Source organism: Recurvomyces mirabilis, assembly GCF_035927965.1.
Source record: "Recurvomyces mirabilis strain CCFEE 5264 chromosome Unknown scaffold_2, whole genome shotgun sequence".
Classification (NCBI taxonomy): domain Eukaryota; kingdom Fungi; phylum Ascomycota; class Dothideomycetes; order Mycosphaerellales; family Teratosphaeriaceae; genus Recurvomyces; species Recurvomyces mirabilis.
The window spans coordinates 231741-247368 of record NW_027041936.1 but is presented as its reverse complement, the minus strand read 5'-3'; the positions used below and the strand labels follow the sequence as shown (position 1 = coordinate 247368).

The following is a 15628-nucleotide window of genomic DNA, read 5'->3' as shown; positions in this document are numbered from 1 at the left end:
TTGAACCCTGCATGAAGTCGACGCGTTATCCTTGGCGCTAGCTTGATGGCGTATTGACGATTCATCATATGATCACGTTCCGCCATCACCTCTGTTACGTTGCCATCGTGGCTTATTCTCTGCCAAGAGGGTACGACGCAGGCTATGCGAATGGAGTACGTTGACATCACCACATAGATTCATCACTACCTCCCTATCTAAAGTAGAAGCATCTACATCTTATCAAATGGTCTCGTCCCATCTAAACCACTTGTCGGACGCCCGTGATACCTCTTCTCATCCCTATCTGTCTCATCTCCGTCATCGTCTTCCTCGTCACCGTTATACAAGATACTCTTTTCCGCCTCAGAACCATGCATCATATCGAAGCTCTCGCCACTGCTCGAAGCACTAGGACTATCGGGCGCAGCCCGCATCTGAGTAGGACCAGGTTCCTTCTCATTCACGATTGATGATGTTGCGGGAGCCGAAGAGAGTGAGCCAGACCAGAGAATGCAGCTACCAGGTTTAAACGGCTTCCTATCATTCTCTTGCTCGCTAAGGGCAAAAGCCTTCTCCTCTCCCAGACCAAGCGTTTGACGATGCCACTCGCCCAAGAACATACCCTCGGGATCAGCTTCGTTTCTGACCTGTGTCCACTTTTGCAGATTCTCTCCAAAAGCCTTCGTCATATACTCGCTGCCTGTAAATTGGAAGTTTTTAGCATAATGCGGTTTAGCATCTAGCTCTCGCATCAGCCATTCGAAAGCTTCATAGTACCTGTAATGGCATGGAGGGTCCTTGAGATAAGGACGGTACAGCGTGGCGTTCAGGTATAATGTCGGCCCGTGAGCATAAGTATTGTCAAGAAATGGTCGTGGCTCGTGTCTCGAGGTATCCGAAACGCGGACCTCGATCGGGCAATGGACGTACAGACCTCCGTTGTCGAACGGTATTCGCCCGTTGTCGCCTTCACGATTGATCCAAGCGGAGAGACGATTGATAGCTTCCGGACCTTTGGCCAAGTCCAGAGCCCATTCGTTCACAAACTGTGAGTAAAGACAGTTCATCAGCAGTCCAGACCGAAGTGGCTCGACCGCAGAAGTCGTAACGCCGGTCTGCCATCCATACTGCATCCCAAAAACGAACCACTCCACCCACGGCAGGATCGACGGGATATAGTTCGACAACCACAGCAAGTTGTGATACGTATGAAACCCAAGAGCGCCACCGTAGAAATTACTCTCTGGTGCACGCTCAGGCTTTTCCGTCTCCTCGGCCGACCAAACAATCGCACGCTTCATGTACGGCATCCACCACACCCTCGTGAACTCCTTCTGTGTCCAGAGCGTCGTCTCCCATGTATTCAAGATCTTGCTCAACGGCTCCAACGTCTGCGTCCACTCGATATTGCACGCATCCGTCATCTCGAACTCCACTTCCACAATAATCCCCAATGCGCCCAACGAGACCAGCGCTGCTCTGAACAGCTCCTGGTTCTGCTCCGCCGAACATCGTACAGCCTGCCCGTTCGCTAGCACGATCCTCAGACTCTTCACCGACTCGGACATCAGACCATGCTTGAGCGTGCTCCCATGCGTCGCCGTCGAGATGGCTCCCACGATACTCTGCTCGTCAATACTGCCCAGATTCGGCATAGTCATACCATGTCTGTTCGCCTCTTCGTTCAACTTCCTTAACCTAATACCTCCCTCCACAAGCAAGGTCTTCTTCGCCTTATCCACTTTCAGCACCTTACTATAGTCGTCCAGGTTGACCATCCAGGACGATGTGCAGGTGAGGATGCTGGGGCTGTGTCCACAGCCTACGACTACTATGCGCCTTCGGCATTTTCGCGCAAGGTTGATAACCTTTTGGACTTCCTGGAGGGTTTGGGGTTTGATATAGAGTTCTGGACGGCTGGAGAAGGTCTTGGCCCAGGTGTAGTGGATGTGGGTTGTCAAGGCGCGGAAGGGGACGTCGGGGTCTGTCTTCGCTATCTCATGCTGGATGCGCTCCATGGTGGCGGTCATGGTAGCGTCGTTAATGATGTGTACTGAAGGGAAAGTCGGTCCAAGAGTCGACGATGTGTTCAGCCACAACTCATATCAGATGGATGAATTACCATCGTGAATGGTCTCGAATGTCTTGAGTAAGACGGTGTGGTTACTAGATGAAGGACATCACCACTACCTCTAGCCAAGCAGGCAAAGTAGCTTTGTGCACCGCTGGACCGAACTGATCTTCACGACGAATGAGGTCTAGAGCCCGAGAGCGGCAAAAGCACGACTTCACGCTATGCGTTGCTATAAGACGACTACCACCGATGATGATAGTATCCAAAACAACCCCTTCCGTCTCTTGAGTAGAAGAATCTACCTGCGCAAGTAGCTGTACGGATTATTCGAGAGGGTGCTGTCGTGTAGTAGCAAGCTCTCCGATCGCGATACACGATGCCTTTGGCCTTACGAGCCATTGCATCCGCACACCTGCAGTATGCTGATTAATCCTCATACATCGCGAAAGAGAGCATCAAAGCTCCTCGCGTTGCGCTCGACAGGAAGTGGCAACGCTCTCGCACAGCATCCCCTACGTAAAACTGTCCAGTCAGCTGTGATCGACGCGTACCATTGTGCATGTCTCACAAATATAGTCCACCCGGCCACTACAAGCTCAGGTAGTTATCTCTCATACTGCTGCCATTTCCTACAACCTCGATCCGCGATTACGGAGAGTGATAACAACCATGCCACCGACAACAATCTTTGGCGACATAGGCAAACTGCACGCCAACGACCTACGCACCACTCTACAGAGTCTAGACATTCACCGGATCGACACAGCAGCCCGCTACCAAGATGGCGAGTCGGAGAAAATAATTGGAGCCGCCAGCTTTCCCAAGGACTTCACAATCGACACCAAAATCAAGTTCTGGTTCCCAGGCGATGGCACACTTACATCTTCCGCTATTGAGACCAGTCTGACCAACAGTCTCAAAGTCCTGGGGTTAGAGAAGGTGAATGTACTATACTGCCATAGACCAGACTACGCCACGCCCCTCTCCGAAACAGCCGAAGCCTTCGATGACCAGTACCGTCGAGGCCGTTTCACGCACTTGGGAGTCTCGAATTTCATGCCTGAGATGCTGCAGGAGTACATCGATATCTGCGACAAGGAAGGGTATGTCAAGCCTACGGTGTACGAGGGCCACTACAATCTCCTCTGCCGCTCCTACGAGGAGACTCTCTTCCCGCTACTGAGGGAGTACGGTATAGCCTTCAATGCGTATTCGCCTTTGGGTGGAGGCTTCCTCCTGGGCAATTTCACGACGGAGGGTCATCAATCTGGTTCTCGCTTCGCGACACAAGGAGGAATGTACAATAACTTCTACGACCGTCCAGCTTTACACGAGGCCGTTGCTAAACTTCGGGCTATCTCTGAGAAGTCGGGCCTGGGGATGGACGAGCTCAATTTGAGGTGGTTGAAGTTTCATTCGATCCTAGGTGATGAGGATGGGATGATTCTGGGCGCGAGTAAGTTGCCCTATATTGAGAAGAACCATGCGCAATTGAGTAAGGGGCCGTTGCAGGAGAGCGTGGCGAAGCAGCTGGATGCACTGTTCACTGATGATGTTAAACGTGCTGCCACAGAGATTGTGGATTTCAAGAAAATGGTTGGGAGATGATGAGGGTTAGTATGTAGGCATGCCATGAATTGTTCCATCTCGTGGTGCCATTACGAATTTGTGGGTTCCGACCGAACCCTTTGAAATGTCGTGTTGACGATTTGATGTATTTGCTGGCAGCTACAGCCTACTGCAGAACATGGCGAGGCCGTCCGTCAGAGACCATCATCGTGCAGTCCTTTCCACCGATATGCGCCATGTACGTAGAGGTAGCACCGTCAAGCAATGCATCGCACCATCCCCACCATCATGCCAGGCCAGGTATCTAGTCTCCACCGCCAACAGCGCGTGCTACATCACCTCGTCAGTATGCCTGTGTGTCACGCACGCCTCAAATCTCCCGTATCAAGGCCAACTCACTGTAGATGTTGCCAGCACTATGCGCAACGACCTTCTTGATCACACCCCTCTCCTCCAAATCATTCAGCGCTCTTCGTGCAAGCGAGCCATTGATCTTCAGTCTGTCGACCAGCACGGCGACGGTGATCAGGCGGTAGGATTGGACGTCTTTGTTCAGTTTCTCCGAGGTGTTCTTATCGAGGATGACGGCGTGGACAGCCTTGTCCTTCACTGCGTTTCACGAAGATCATTAGTATGCTATTCCCTCAGCTGGCAGGTCTCGTGCGATGGGTAGGTGGGTGTAGGTGGAGGTGTGCGAGATAGAGGTGTTCTGGGTTGGTGTTTTCGAGGTGGATATCGTACCCTTTCCCTTGGACCACTTCTTCTTCTGCTTCTTGCCTCCTGTTGCTGCGGGTGCCATCTTGATTGTGTGTGTGGATGATACAATCGCAGCGGTATGGTCCAAAGTGCAAACGCACGAAATTGGTCGGGCGGGTCTTGGCAGCGGGGACTTGTGCCTTAACTTTCAGGCTCACATAATTTGTTCAGCTTCAAACGCGACGCGAAAGCTGTGAATCTACCTCTAACCATGATACAGTGCTAAACCACTTCCAATCGCTCTCACGAGCTGCAAGGAGGATGTATCACCTCTTCAAGTCCATCTACTTGCATGCAACGAGCAAAGAAGAATACTCCATCCTGCTGCTCGGCCTGGACAACGCGGGTAAGACAACACTGCTAGAACAGATCAAGGCCATATACAGCCCAGACCACCACCCCAAGCTCAACACCGTGCCCACCGTCGGGCAGAATGTCAGCTTGATCGATTTGCCGGACTGCTATCTACGGATCTGGGATGTAGGCGGTCAACATAGCCTGCGAGGGCTCTGGCAGAGCTATTATAGCAGTGCTCATGCTATCGTCTTCGTGATAGACAGTACGGACGTCGGAGACGCTGACCTCGAGAGTCTGGCCTCATCAGATAAGAAAGATGCAGAGGACGAAGGCCGACTCGGCGAATGCAAGCTCGTTATCGAAGACGTTCTACAGCACGAAGCTACGGAAGGTGTACCTATACTCGTGCTAGCGAACAAGCAGGATCGCGAGGACTGCGTCGAAGTGGTCCGGATCAAGGAAGGACTGGTCAGGAAGGTGTTTGAGGGCGAGAAGGGAGCTAGTGTGAGGGATAGTCGCGTATTGCCTTTGAGTGCTCTTACTGGTACTGGAGTCAAGGAGGCCGTGGAATGGATTTGTAGTCGAGTGAAGTGGAATAAGGAGGGGAGGCCACCGGTCATGCGATGAGGCTGCAGGACCTTTCGGTGCTCCATGACTGCGATTGTAAAAATCTGGCCTGCTGGCATGCATGACCGCTTCACTCCTGTCAAAATACGGGAACCGGTCAACGTCGGAGGCTTGGGCAACCTGTCGACATGTGTGATCAGTCACAGTGAGCGAACTTCACCCACTGTCACGTGAGAGGTCTCGCTCATGTGCTCACTCAACACTCAAAAGCTTGACCTGCCAGCATCACAAGTTCATCAACACGGTTCTCCACATCTTTTGGTGATCAGAAGTACGCCACATTCAACCATGGCAAGAAGTAAGCAGACCGAGCGTCCCACAACCAACGCTGCACACGACCTGCTTGCTTCCAAGATCGTGCCCGAAGAAGTGAGCCGACAGTAAGTTATTCTGAGTGTCATGCCTCGAGCTCGAGCCCAAGTCTAACGCACAAGCACAGATTTATCCATAACGCAACAAATTCTCCACTTTTCACATTGCCACCCGAGCTGCGCAATCGAATATGGCAGCCACTCTTCGGACGGTATACCATTCACATCTGGAACCGCAACGCAGACTACAGACGTTACGAATGTATACACGATGAGGACGATGTCCAGGCTGCGACGGCGATCAAGAACTTAGACCCGCCGGTCTCGACACTCGTCTACAGTAACCGCCACAACGACTGCTACAATCACCACGGCAAACGCTTCAGCTACGAACTCGAGATGCTTACCGTCTGCCGTCAGATCCACCAAGAGACCGCTCTGATGCCATTCACCAACAGTGTGTTCTCATTCGAGTCAGATCCATTCGAATTCATCGACCGCTTGATTCTAGCACAGGCTTGCGCCATCAAGTCTGCCGTGTTTGGAGAGGAGATCCAACACCACGAGTTCGCGAGATGGCTACTGCTTCTGTTGCCAAGCGTAGCTGGGTGGAAAGCAAGTTCAAAGGTTTGCGTGACGTAGTGATGTTCAAGCAAGTCCGCAAGGATCTTGTCGAAGGTCCACTTCGGTTGGATACCACCGACGACGGCTTGCCTGGAGCGTCAGAAACCTTCTTGATGCTCGACCATTTACCCTTGCGCAAGGCTACAGTGGCGGGCTGTACGATCAGCGATTCAGGTGACTTCAGTCACGAAGACTTGCAAAAGGCGGACTGGAAGAAGTGGACTTAGAGGTTGAGAAAAGATTGCTTGCGCCCAGCGATGGCTTCACGTTTGCTTAGCGCAGGCGTCGGGTGGTGCGACTGAGACATAATGGTGATGGGACTGCACCAGTATGGAGCAGAGAACAGGGCAGGCTCCGATCTATCAAGCGGTAAAGCGAGATCTCTACCTCGCTCGGACACAGGCGATGCAGCACATGCTGCTCTCAAGGACTAGCTTGTTGTGGCGGTATAACTTCCGTATACTCCACACAACCACGCGTTATGCTTTCCATGTCTGCTTCGTACCACATCCAGCCTCCGGTCTCTTTGGGGCCGTGAAGGAAAATCTGTCACTATCTCACAAAAACAATTTGCCATAATGCGGAGCGACAACTTCCGCGACTTCGCCGCTGTTTCATACAGACAAGCTTTCTCGCTTGTGCTACAAGCCTGGCACTAGAAAGCCCGATTTCATCTATCTGCCTACACGTGAGACGTGAACCCAGGATTGATCGACCTGGGACCTCTAGAAAGGACTCCGGCTGGTGGAAAAGTCGATGGCACGGTGCTGGATCTTGGGACGATGATCACTGGTGTACAAACGCACTTAGTACAAGTATTGTCATTGTGTCTACCTCTTCTATTGCCTCTGGCATCAAGTCTGGCACTTACACTCCTTCGTATACATTTGCTTCTTCCAAGACTCACTATCAACAGATTTCGACCATCACAATGCTTTCCCACTCCCTCCTCGCAGCATGCATTGCAGGCATTGCCCTTGCTGCTCCTACTGTCACTGTCGAGAAGAGAGCCGATAAATGCGGCCAATATGACTCCATTTCGACAGGCACATACACCGTCTACAACGACCTATGGGGTGAATCCGGTGCGACGTCTGGATCAGGATGCTTCGGTGTCGATAGCCTGAGCGGTAGCACCGTCAAGTGGCACTCTACGTAAGCATTACACAATCTGGTATGCATCAAATGGATTGCTGATAGAGGTGAACAGATGGACCTGGGTTGGCGGCAGCGGCGTCAAGTCTTACCCGAATGTCGTGGTGAAGGAGTCTACAGTGAAGCAGCTTAGCGCCATCAAGACCATCCCTTCGACCTGGAGCTGGAGCTACACAGGCACTAACATTGTAGCGGATGTGGCTTACGATATGTTCACCTCGTCCACCGCCACTGGCTCGAACCAGTACGAGATCATGGTCTGGCTCGCAGCTATTGGTGGCACTGGACCGATCTCGAGCGGCTATGGTTAGTATCAGCCTTTCACACCTCGAGACCAATCACTTACAGGCCATAGGGTCCGATGGCAAACCCACCATCATCGCTACCACGACCATCGGCGGCCACAGCTTCAACCTCTACAAGGGTCCCAACGGCAGCACGACCGTGTACTCTTTCGTCCCAGCCAGTGGACAGATCGCCAGCTTCAGTGGCGACATCAAGCTCTTCCTTGCCTACCTTGTCCAGCATGAGGGTCTGCCGAACACTCAGTACTTGACAAGTCTTGGTGCGGGTACTGAGCCGACGAGTGGCAGCAATGCCAAGTTCACTGTCTCGGGGTACAGTGTAGTGATCAATTAGATTAGGTGATAAAACACTGTATGCGTATGTCTGTCGTTTGGCAGCAATCGTGTCCAGGGACATTTCACCCGCTTTACAACACTCTACCCTCTTCCATCTGTGTCCGGCTTATGATGGTGATAAATGTTGTGGTGGACAGAAGAACGGTCAGTCAGCCAGATAGAGTGGACATTGAAGGTTTGTAAACAAGCCAGCCAGCATCATAGTCTCGATGCCTTGACTCCAGAATATCTTCCTGTCGTATCATTGACAAAAGGTCAGATGTGATGCTTGACCTTGTGGGTTGCCTTCATCTATTGCTGTACTCTGCCAGTTCTCTATTTGAAGCGCAGGAGGTTTCTTGGTGAGCAGCGGCCTTACAGCCCAACCGATTGCCAAGACTGCAGCTTGCATCTTTACAACTCGTCATGGTTGCATAATTCCTCTGCTCATGTTGCTGCTCGACCAACCACGTCTGTTGATCATCTGTAGACGATCTGCTTACCTCCGCCTAAAAGATCGCGAGTACTTCACTATGCAGAGTCGTGGACGTCACTCGCTCATTTAAGCTGCTGTATGTACTTGTTAGATCGGTCTTGTAGTCTTCGATACTAACACAACCATTTCGCTCGCCGTGACAATAATCTTTATCCATCAGACGCCCACAAGAGAACACCACAAGTGACACAGTCAAAATTGCCAAGATGTCCGCACCAGGAGAACAATTCGAGCCACGCCAAACCGCAACCTCAGAGGACTACACCCCAGACCCAAGTAAATCAATTAAACTCCCACCCAACAGACAAGCTCTCGTCGACGACATCATAGCTCTCTACTCCTGCGAGCCAACCATCAAACGCGTCGAACGCTACACACCCGACTGCGTCTACGATGACCAATTTGTCTACGCCAACGACCGCTACAAGATGGCAGGCCAATGGTTCGCCCTGCCCAAACTCTTCAAAGCGAGCAAGAACGAACGCTACGAAATCATCAAGAACGACTCCGAATTGATTCAGTTCAAGAACGAGCAGAGCTGGACCTTCAAGATCATCCCCAAGACGGCGACGATCAACGCCTTGGTTTCTTTGGCGTTGGAGCCGGAGACGAAGGATAGTGACTTCATTCGCGTCAAATATCATAAGGATCAGGCGAACGATAAGGATTATTCGCATGAGGGGGTTGGGTTCTCGTTCAAGAAGTGGCAGGCGGATCAGGTGGCGAAGAATATGAGTTCGAAGGAGGTGGAGTATTTTGAGAAGGATAAGAATGCAGCGAAGGAGCCGGTGAGGAAGTATGGGACTGGTGATGAGAAGGGGGATGCGCCGAAGAAGGATTTCTCGACGTGATGGCATGAGCTGTAGCCATGTAATATGTTACTAACATGTCACGGCGCGTTGGGGTCGCCATGAGTGCCCTGACGAGAGTGTAGCCGTCTCTAGTATCGCATCACATGTAACGATGCAGATAGTATCAATGTATTATGTCGTTGCTTGCGGCTATTCGACAGCATATCGACTATGAGATACTAGGTTGCATCTTACTCTATCGTGATCGGCGAATGGTGACCTATCGTTCTATGTTGTTGGTGAAGCTGTTCGACGGGTACGGGCGTTATGCTTTCTGGAATTGGTGATAAAACTTGGAAACATGTGACGTGATGTCATTTCGCGAGCGCCACACGTCACCAGCAACCAGCCACACGACAACATGCGCTCCTCGCGCCCACCTCCATCATACTAATACTACTGCAACAATTCAACTTCATATCTCGTCTCTCACGGATTGTACAGCGTCGGAGCGACGAAGGTGCGGATCCATAACACCGCGTCGACGCGTCCTTTTTGTTCACAGCGGCGCAAAATTCGCGTGGCAGCCACAGCTGTTTTACCTTGCTTCAATCGCGTCAAACGCAATTATGTCCGGTCCCCAAGTCTACCTCACCTGGCCAAACGCCTTCACACCCTTCCCCAAGGCTCTACCACCGACGCTCCCACCACCGGTCAAGGAACGCACCTTCCGCTCACCGTTCGGCATCGAGAAGAACCTGTTCAACGCCGTGCTCGAGCCATGGATTCCTTTCACCTTCGCGGCCGTCTACATTGTCACCATCTTCTCCCTGAACGCGTACAACAGGAGCCGGGATAACAAGCCATGGTGGATCGCCAAGCAGAAGCCCTTCCAATGGTTCGTGGTCGTTCACAATATCCTGCTGGCTTTCTACTCCTTCGCGACCTTCGCTGCCATGTTCAGAGCCATTGTGCATACCTGGCCCGGCATCAGAGACAACCCGAATGGTCTGGCTGGCGTGGCGGACGCTCTCTGCAAGGTACATGGCCCGAGGGGGCTCGGCGACGCTACGACATTCAACACGACCATCAACATCTGGGAGACGAAGAACAGCTTAATCAAGATGGGATATGATGGCAACCCCGATCCTACCGACGTTGGTCGCCTGTGGAACGAGGGTCTGGCATTCTGGGGCTGGATGTTCTATATCAGCAAGTTCTACGAGGTCCTCGACACTCTGATTATCCTCGCGAAGGGCAAGCGCAGTGCAACTTTGCAGACGTACCATCATGCAGGCGCCATGCTGTGTATGTGGGCTGGCATCAGATATATGAGCCCACCGATCTGGATGTTCGTCTTCATCAACAGCGCAATTCATGGCATGATGGTAAGCATATCTAGCTTGTCAGGACGATCAGATTCACAAGCTGACTTGTCATAAACAGTACACTTACTTCGCGCTCTCGGCGCTGGGCTACCGTGTACCAAAGGGACTCAAGCGTACCTTGACCTCGATGCAAATTGCTCAATTCGTCTTCGGCGCGAGCTACGCCGCGGCTCACCTCTTCGTTGCATACGATATCCCGGTCTCGACTCCTTACCAGGTCGCTTCCGTGATTGAACGCGCCGCTTCCAGCATCAGCTCTGCGGCTGCTGAAGCCAGCACGACTATCTCCAGTGTGGTGGCTACACCAACTGCTAGAGCATTGGCACCACTAATCAAGAAGTTCTTGCTTCGTGCTGCTGGCGAAGAGGGTATGGCCGAGCGCGTTCGCGACGAGCGTCATCAGTATATCACACCTCATATAGAAGAGAAGATCGAACACTTCAATGAGCAGACATACGAGACCCGCTGGCGCACAGAGTATACCAAGGTCAACTGCATCGACACTTCTGGCGAAGCATTCGCCATCTACCTCAATCTACTTTACCTGGCACCATTGACGTTCCTTTTCGGTCGCTTTTTCGTCAAAGCATATACTCAGCGTGGTAAGCCCAGGACTGCATCTCAGGCCGGCAAGCAGACGATCGACTCCTCCAAGCAAGCCGAAGAGGAGACCGAGCGCTACATCGAGAAGAGCGGCAAAGAAATCGAAGACGAGATTGCCAAGCGTGGCCCAGATGCTGCCGAGCAGATTCGCCAGAAGACTGCCGACGTTCATGATCAATTGAGGCGCGATGTTGAAGAGATGAAGCAGGGCAAGTTCAAGGGTTCGAGGCGTGTGTCTGATCGCGTAGCCAGCTTCGAGAAGCAGACCAAGAGTGCGGTCAATAAGGCCAAAGAGCAGATCAACGATGCGATGAGCAGCACACGATCGAAAACCAATGGTAGCGGTAGTGGCACACCTAAGCAGGACGATGCCATCGAGGAAGACGAGGCTGAAGAGCAGCAGGATGATCAGGCTGGTGAGGGCGCAGAAGAGGAACAGGAGCAGGCGAAGGATAATGTGTCTGGTCAGTCTGCAGGACAGAGCGAGGGTGCGGGTGAGAAAGACATGGAGGAGAAGGACGACAATAAGGAGAACCAGCCTCCAACTTCTGCTTCACGTGAAGAACCGAAGCAGGACGACGACAAGAAGGATCAAACTTCAGCCTCTGGTTCGTCCGAGAAATCGAAGCAGGACGACGATAAGAAGAGCCAGCCGTCAGCCTCTACTCCATCCGCGAAACCAGAACAGGATGATAGCAAGACCAACGACAACAAGGATCAATCCTCATCCACTGCGCCCAAGTCTGAAAGCCAGCGGAAGCAGGGTAGCTCACCTAGAAAGCTGGCAAGAAACGACAAGTCGCAGAACGACAAGGCCAGCCAAGATCAAAAACAAAGTGGGATTCCTCGGGCTGCGTCTCCAAGCAAATCTGACAGGAAGGCGTCGCCGAGCAAGTCCGATATAAAACCCACCGATCCAAAGTCGAACGCCAAGCAGGAACAGCCATCGAGCCAGGAGTCCAAGAACGGCAAGGACAGCCAGGCCGGTAAGCAAAGTGGCAGGCCGCAGAGCTCTCAGTCCGGCAAGCCCGATAGCAAATCTTCCGACCAGAAGTCCAATGACAAGCCGGCGCAAGGTGCTGGCAACAAGGACAAGCAAAGCAAGCCAGACCAGAAGCAGGGCAATTCGAAGCCTGCAAAGGCAGGTGCTGAGGGCGACAAGTCAGGTAAGGCCGAAAGCCAGAATGAGTCCGAGGAGCAGCAAGATGCCAACATGGCAGATTCTCAGGCTGTTCGACCAGGCGACACTGTGGAAAAGTCCGAGCAGCCCAAGGGCAAGGATGACTCCAAGGCTCAGTCTGGCGACCAGTCAGGTGATAAAAAAGACGAAGGTAACGACAAGAAGGAAGATGACGATGACAACGACACCGATGCCATGGGCAAGAGTGGCTCTATCATCGATATCGCACAGGAGAAGGCTAAGGAGGCCCAGACGGAGGCGAAGGAGGCCAGGCATGAGGAAGAGGAGGACCCGGCCAAAGGTGCCGAGCCCTCTGGTGAGCAATGGAAGTCTCCGAACGACGGCGACAAGGACTCGTGACGGTCCGCCCGTCCGCAAAGCCTAAGCAGCCTATCGCAACAGAATGAAAACGAGGCAGAAGACAGAGAAAGCAGAAGCAGAAGCAGACCTACCTTGCACATGCGACGCACAGATTCCCGCGAAATCCTCTCGCTCCGTCTGTCTCCTTCTTTGGCTTACAGAGAAGCTTTCATAGATCCCTTTGACGGCGGTCCTGGCTCCGCAAGCTCCTCGAGGACATCTTCGCCTATGAGGAGTTTAAGACCTGGTTCATCGGCTGGTGATCAGAGTCCGGTACGTGCTTTGCAAGAATTGCGGAGGGCGGGTAGTTCGACTAGTGTGCTTGGATTGCGATGATACCAATTTATATGCGTGTTTTCAGCTAGCTGGGATACGGGACGTGGCTATACATAAGTGGAAGATGTTTAATGTGTACTTCATGCAAGAGCGGGAAATGAAGCAAAGATCGTGTCATTATTTGTTTCTACTAGACAGCTATGTTACATGATTTCTTACTCGAAAGTGTTCTGTACTTCACATAATCAGAGCATAGCCTCCATGCGATGGAGCTCCGAATTCTTCGTCCACCTCCTCAGACTCTTGCCCCAGAAGTACAAGGGTATCGTCAAGACGACCGGGAACATCGACACTGCGAACTGGGTCATATACACAGCGATCCATCCTTTCTCCGCCAGCACCTGAAAGACCCAATAGCTCAAGCAGAACCCCAACACATTCTTCAAAACCGTCGCGACGATCATGATCTCGCCGGAAATGGGCTTGTAGCAGTCAACGGCGTACGCGATTGCGATCGTAGGGATGGAAGTGACAGCAAGACCGGAGAACCCGAAACCACAGACGACGATAGCCGACCAGCGCCAGAGTTGAGTGTAGCCTACTGCTCCCACGACATGGCTTATGATGAAGAAGATCACGTATGGAATCATGGACGGAAGACGGAACTCCGCTTCACGGATCCCTCCGTTCCTTTTCGTGAGTAGTCGAGCGGTCCAGTCGGAGAGCGGTCCAGCAGTGGCGAGACCAATGAGACCGCCTACGAAGAAGGCGAAGTTAGTGTAGCCTACTTGGCCTGGAGAGAAATTGTAGGCTGGGGAGCCGAAGAGGCCGGACTCGGTGAGGTTGAAGAGGAGGAGTAGATCGGCTGGTCCGGCGAGCATGAGGGCTGCCCAGAAGATGATTGGGTTAAAGAAGACGAGGAAGGGGGTTGTCAGGTCGCGGACGATGAATTGCAGCCATTTGCCGTCTGGTCTCTGGATGGGCGACCATTGGGCTTTGCTGGGTTGGCCTTTGCCGACTAGTTGGCCGTCGTGGTGTTCGCTGTTAGCTTCGGAGTCGATGGGTGCGTCTTGGATGTGGGGGTTGTCCTTCATATCCTTGGTGACTTTTGAGGAGCTGGGATGGTTGCCGTTGCTTCGTCGCCAACGGGTCTCGGGAAAGGCGAAGATCAGGAGAATGGTCACGAAGGCTGCCAGGGCGACGGAAAGCCAGAAGAAGCTGCGCCAGCCGTGTCGGGCGGCGATGTTGCCAGACATGATGGGGCCGAGGAAGGCACCGCTGAAGTAGAAGGTGAAGTACAAGCCCATCCAGGCACCACGCTCATGAAGGTAGAACATGTCAGCAATGACCTGCACCATGATCGTCTCACTGGTCGCGGCGACGATACCATTGCAAGCACGAGCCGCTAGAAAGCTCTTGTGGGTCGTAGCAAGAGCTTGCCAGATATTAGTGAGAATGACCAAAAAGCCAAAGAAAATACTGATTGGTCGGCGGCCGAAGATGTTAGACAATGGGACAATGAAGATGTTGGCAAACCCCAGGGTGATCACGTTCAACCCAGTAAGTAGTGAGAGCTGCTGTTGGCCTAGATGAAACTCCATGCCCAGGAATGGAAACATCGGAGCCAATGACAAGGCGGAGCAGACCAGGACCCAGACGTAGAGTAATTGCGAGAGAGCAGTGGTGAGCTTCCAGGTCAGACTCCAGTTGAGAGGGTCAGAGGGATTATTGCTTGGTTGAGGGATTAGGACCGAGCCACTTTGCGAACCTCCAGCATGAGCATAGTGGACGCCGCCAACATCGGCCATGATCTCTGTTCCAGGTATGATCTCGACATCGTGCGCAACCGCAGAATGCTTCTCTGTAGGTTTGGTGGCCATATCGATGGTGTCTGTTCGATATCTTGCCCTTGTAGTGAGTCGATGAAAATGCAGATATGAACAGACGGCCGCGGTGAGATGCAACAGGCTCAAGCAATATATACAGGAGAGATGCCGAACGGAGCCCCGAATCTGCAGCTAGGAGGCTTGACTCTGGCAATAATAGCAGCAAGGCGCCGTGTAACGATGTAGAGTTCGGGGGATACTGCTGACAGGTACCGAAGTCGACATGCAGTAAACAATGGTATGGTCGCCTTGCAGTCATCTTCTCCACATGGCGCCTGTCGTCCTTAACGCGTTGAACTGCGTTGTCAACACTCCGGTAATCTACACATTACTGTCAATGCTTCACGCAAGCCCATCATAGTCACTGGTACTTGAGCCGTTTTGATCGTCTCAAGGTGGCACACCAGATAAGATTATTGGTCCCCTGAAAGTGATGGGCGCACGTCGTCCAATCTGCAAGCTGAGGTGGCCTGACTCCTGATCTTGATCCGGGTCCCTCATCGCTACATATGAACTTAATATATCTCCTGCGCCATGTTTTCGGTACGGTACAGAGGTGTTTTGAGAGTGTAGGTGGCAGGCCTTGCAGGTGAGAGGTCCGAAATTAGCTGGGGCTGAAACCGAGATGCCAAG

General features: G+C 52.5%; 9 protein-coding genes across 9 annotated transcripts; 6 read left to right on the top strand and 3 right to left on the bottom strand.

Annotated features, from left to right (window-relative positions):
* Positions 1-212: 212 nt before the first annotated feature.
* On the bottom strand, positions 213-2000 carry ALO1 (D-arabinono-1,4-lactone oxidase; the record flags this gene model as incomplete). The annotated part of the gene is made up of 1 exon (XM_064833539.1): positions 213-2000. One exon carries the CDS (start codon positions 1998-2000, stop codon positions 213-215), a length of 1788 nt encoding a protein of 595 aa, XP_064698500.1.
* A 725-nt stretch (positions 2001-2725) lies between these two features.
* Positions 2726-3664, top strand: LTS14_000827 (uncharacterized protein; the record flags this gene model as incomplete). The annotated part of the gene is made up of 2 exons (XM_064833538.1): positions 2726-2985; positions 3019-3664. 2 exons carry the CDS (start codon positions 2726-2728, stop codon positions 3662-3664), a joined length of 906 nt encoding a protein of 301 aa, XP_064698499.1.
* A 265-nt stretch (positions 3665-3929) lies between these two features.
* RPS25 (40S ribosomal protein S25) lies at positions 3930-4424 on the bottom strand (the record flags this gene model as incomplete). Its single annotated transcript, XM_064833537.1, has 3 exons — positions 3930-3955; positions 4025-4234; positions 4367-4424. The coding sequence occupies 3 exons, from the start codon at positions 4422-4424 to the stop codon at positions 3930-3932; spliced, it is 294 nt and encodes a 97-aa protein (XP_064698498.1).
* A 218-nt stretch (positions 4425-4642) lies between these two features.
* On the top strand, positions 4643-5305 carry ARL3 (ADP-ribosylation factor protein 3; the record flags this gene model as incomplete). The annotated part of the gene is given in 2 exon segments (XM_064833536.1): positions 4643-4727; positions 4746-5305. 2 exon segments carry the CDS (start codon positions 4643-4645, stop codon positions 5303-5305), a joined length of 645 nt encoding a protein of 214 aa, XP_064698497.1.
* Positions 5306-5593: 288 nt separating this feature from the next.
* Positions 5594-6258, top strand: LTS14_000824 (uncharacterized protein; the record flags this gene model as incomplete). Its single annotated transcript, XM_064833535.1, has 2 exons — positions 5594-5685; positions 5745-6258. The coding sequence occupies 2 exons, from the start codon at positions 5594-5596 to the stop codon at positions 6256-6258; spliced, it is 606 nt and encodes a 201-aa protein (XP_064698496.1).
* Positions 6259-7171: 913 nt separating this feature from the next.
* LTS14_000823 (uncharacterized protein) lies at positions 7172-8034 on the top strand (the record flags this gene model as incomplete). Its single annotated transcript, XM_064833534.1, has 3 exons — positions 7172-7395; positions 7451-7701; positions 7751-8034. 3 exons carry the CDS (start codon positions 7172-7174, stop codon positions 8032-8034), a joined length of 759 nt encoding a protein of 252 aa, XP_064698495.1.
* A 683-nt stretch (positions 8035-8717) lies between these two features.
* LTS14_000822 (uncharacterized protein) lies at positions 8718-9362 on the top strand (the record flags this gene model as incomplete). Its single annotated transcript, XM_064833533.1, has 1 exon — positions 8718-9362. One exon carries the CDS (start codon positions 8718-8720, stop codon positions 9360-9362), a length of 645 nt encoding a protein of 214 aa, XP_064698494.1.
* A 569-nt stretch (positions 9363-9931) lies between these two features.
* On the top strand, positions 9932-12833 carry LTS14_000821 (uncharacterized protein; the record flags this gene model as incomplete). Its single annotated transcript, XM_064833532.1, has 2 exons — positions 9932-10690; positions 10749-12833. The coding sequence occupies 2 exons, from the start codon at positions 9932-9934 to the stop codon at positions 12831-12833; spliced, it is 2844 nt and encodes a 947-aa protein (XP_064698493.1).
* Positions 12834-13346: 513 nt separating this feature from the next.
* LTS14_000820 (uncharacterized protein) lies at positions 13347-14989 on the bottom strand (the record flags this gene model as incomplete). The annotated part of the gene is made up of 2 exons (XM_064833531.1): positions 13347-13461; positions 13482-14989. 2 exons carry the CDS (start codon positions 14987-14989, stop codon positions 13347-13349), a joined length of 1623 nt encoding a protein of 540 aa, XP_064698492.1.
* Positions 14990-15628: the final 639 nt, after the last annotated feature.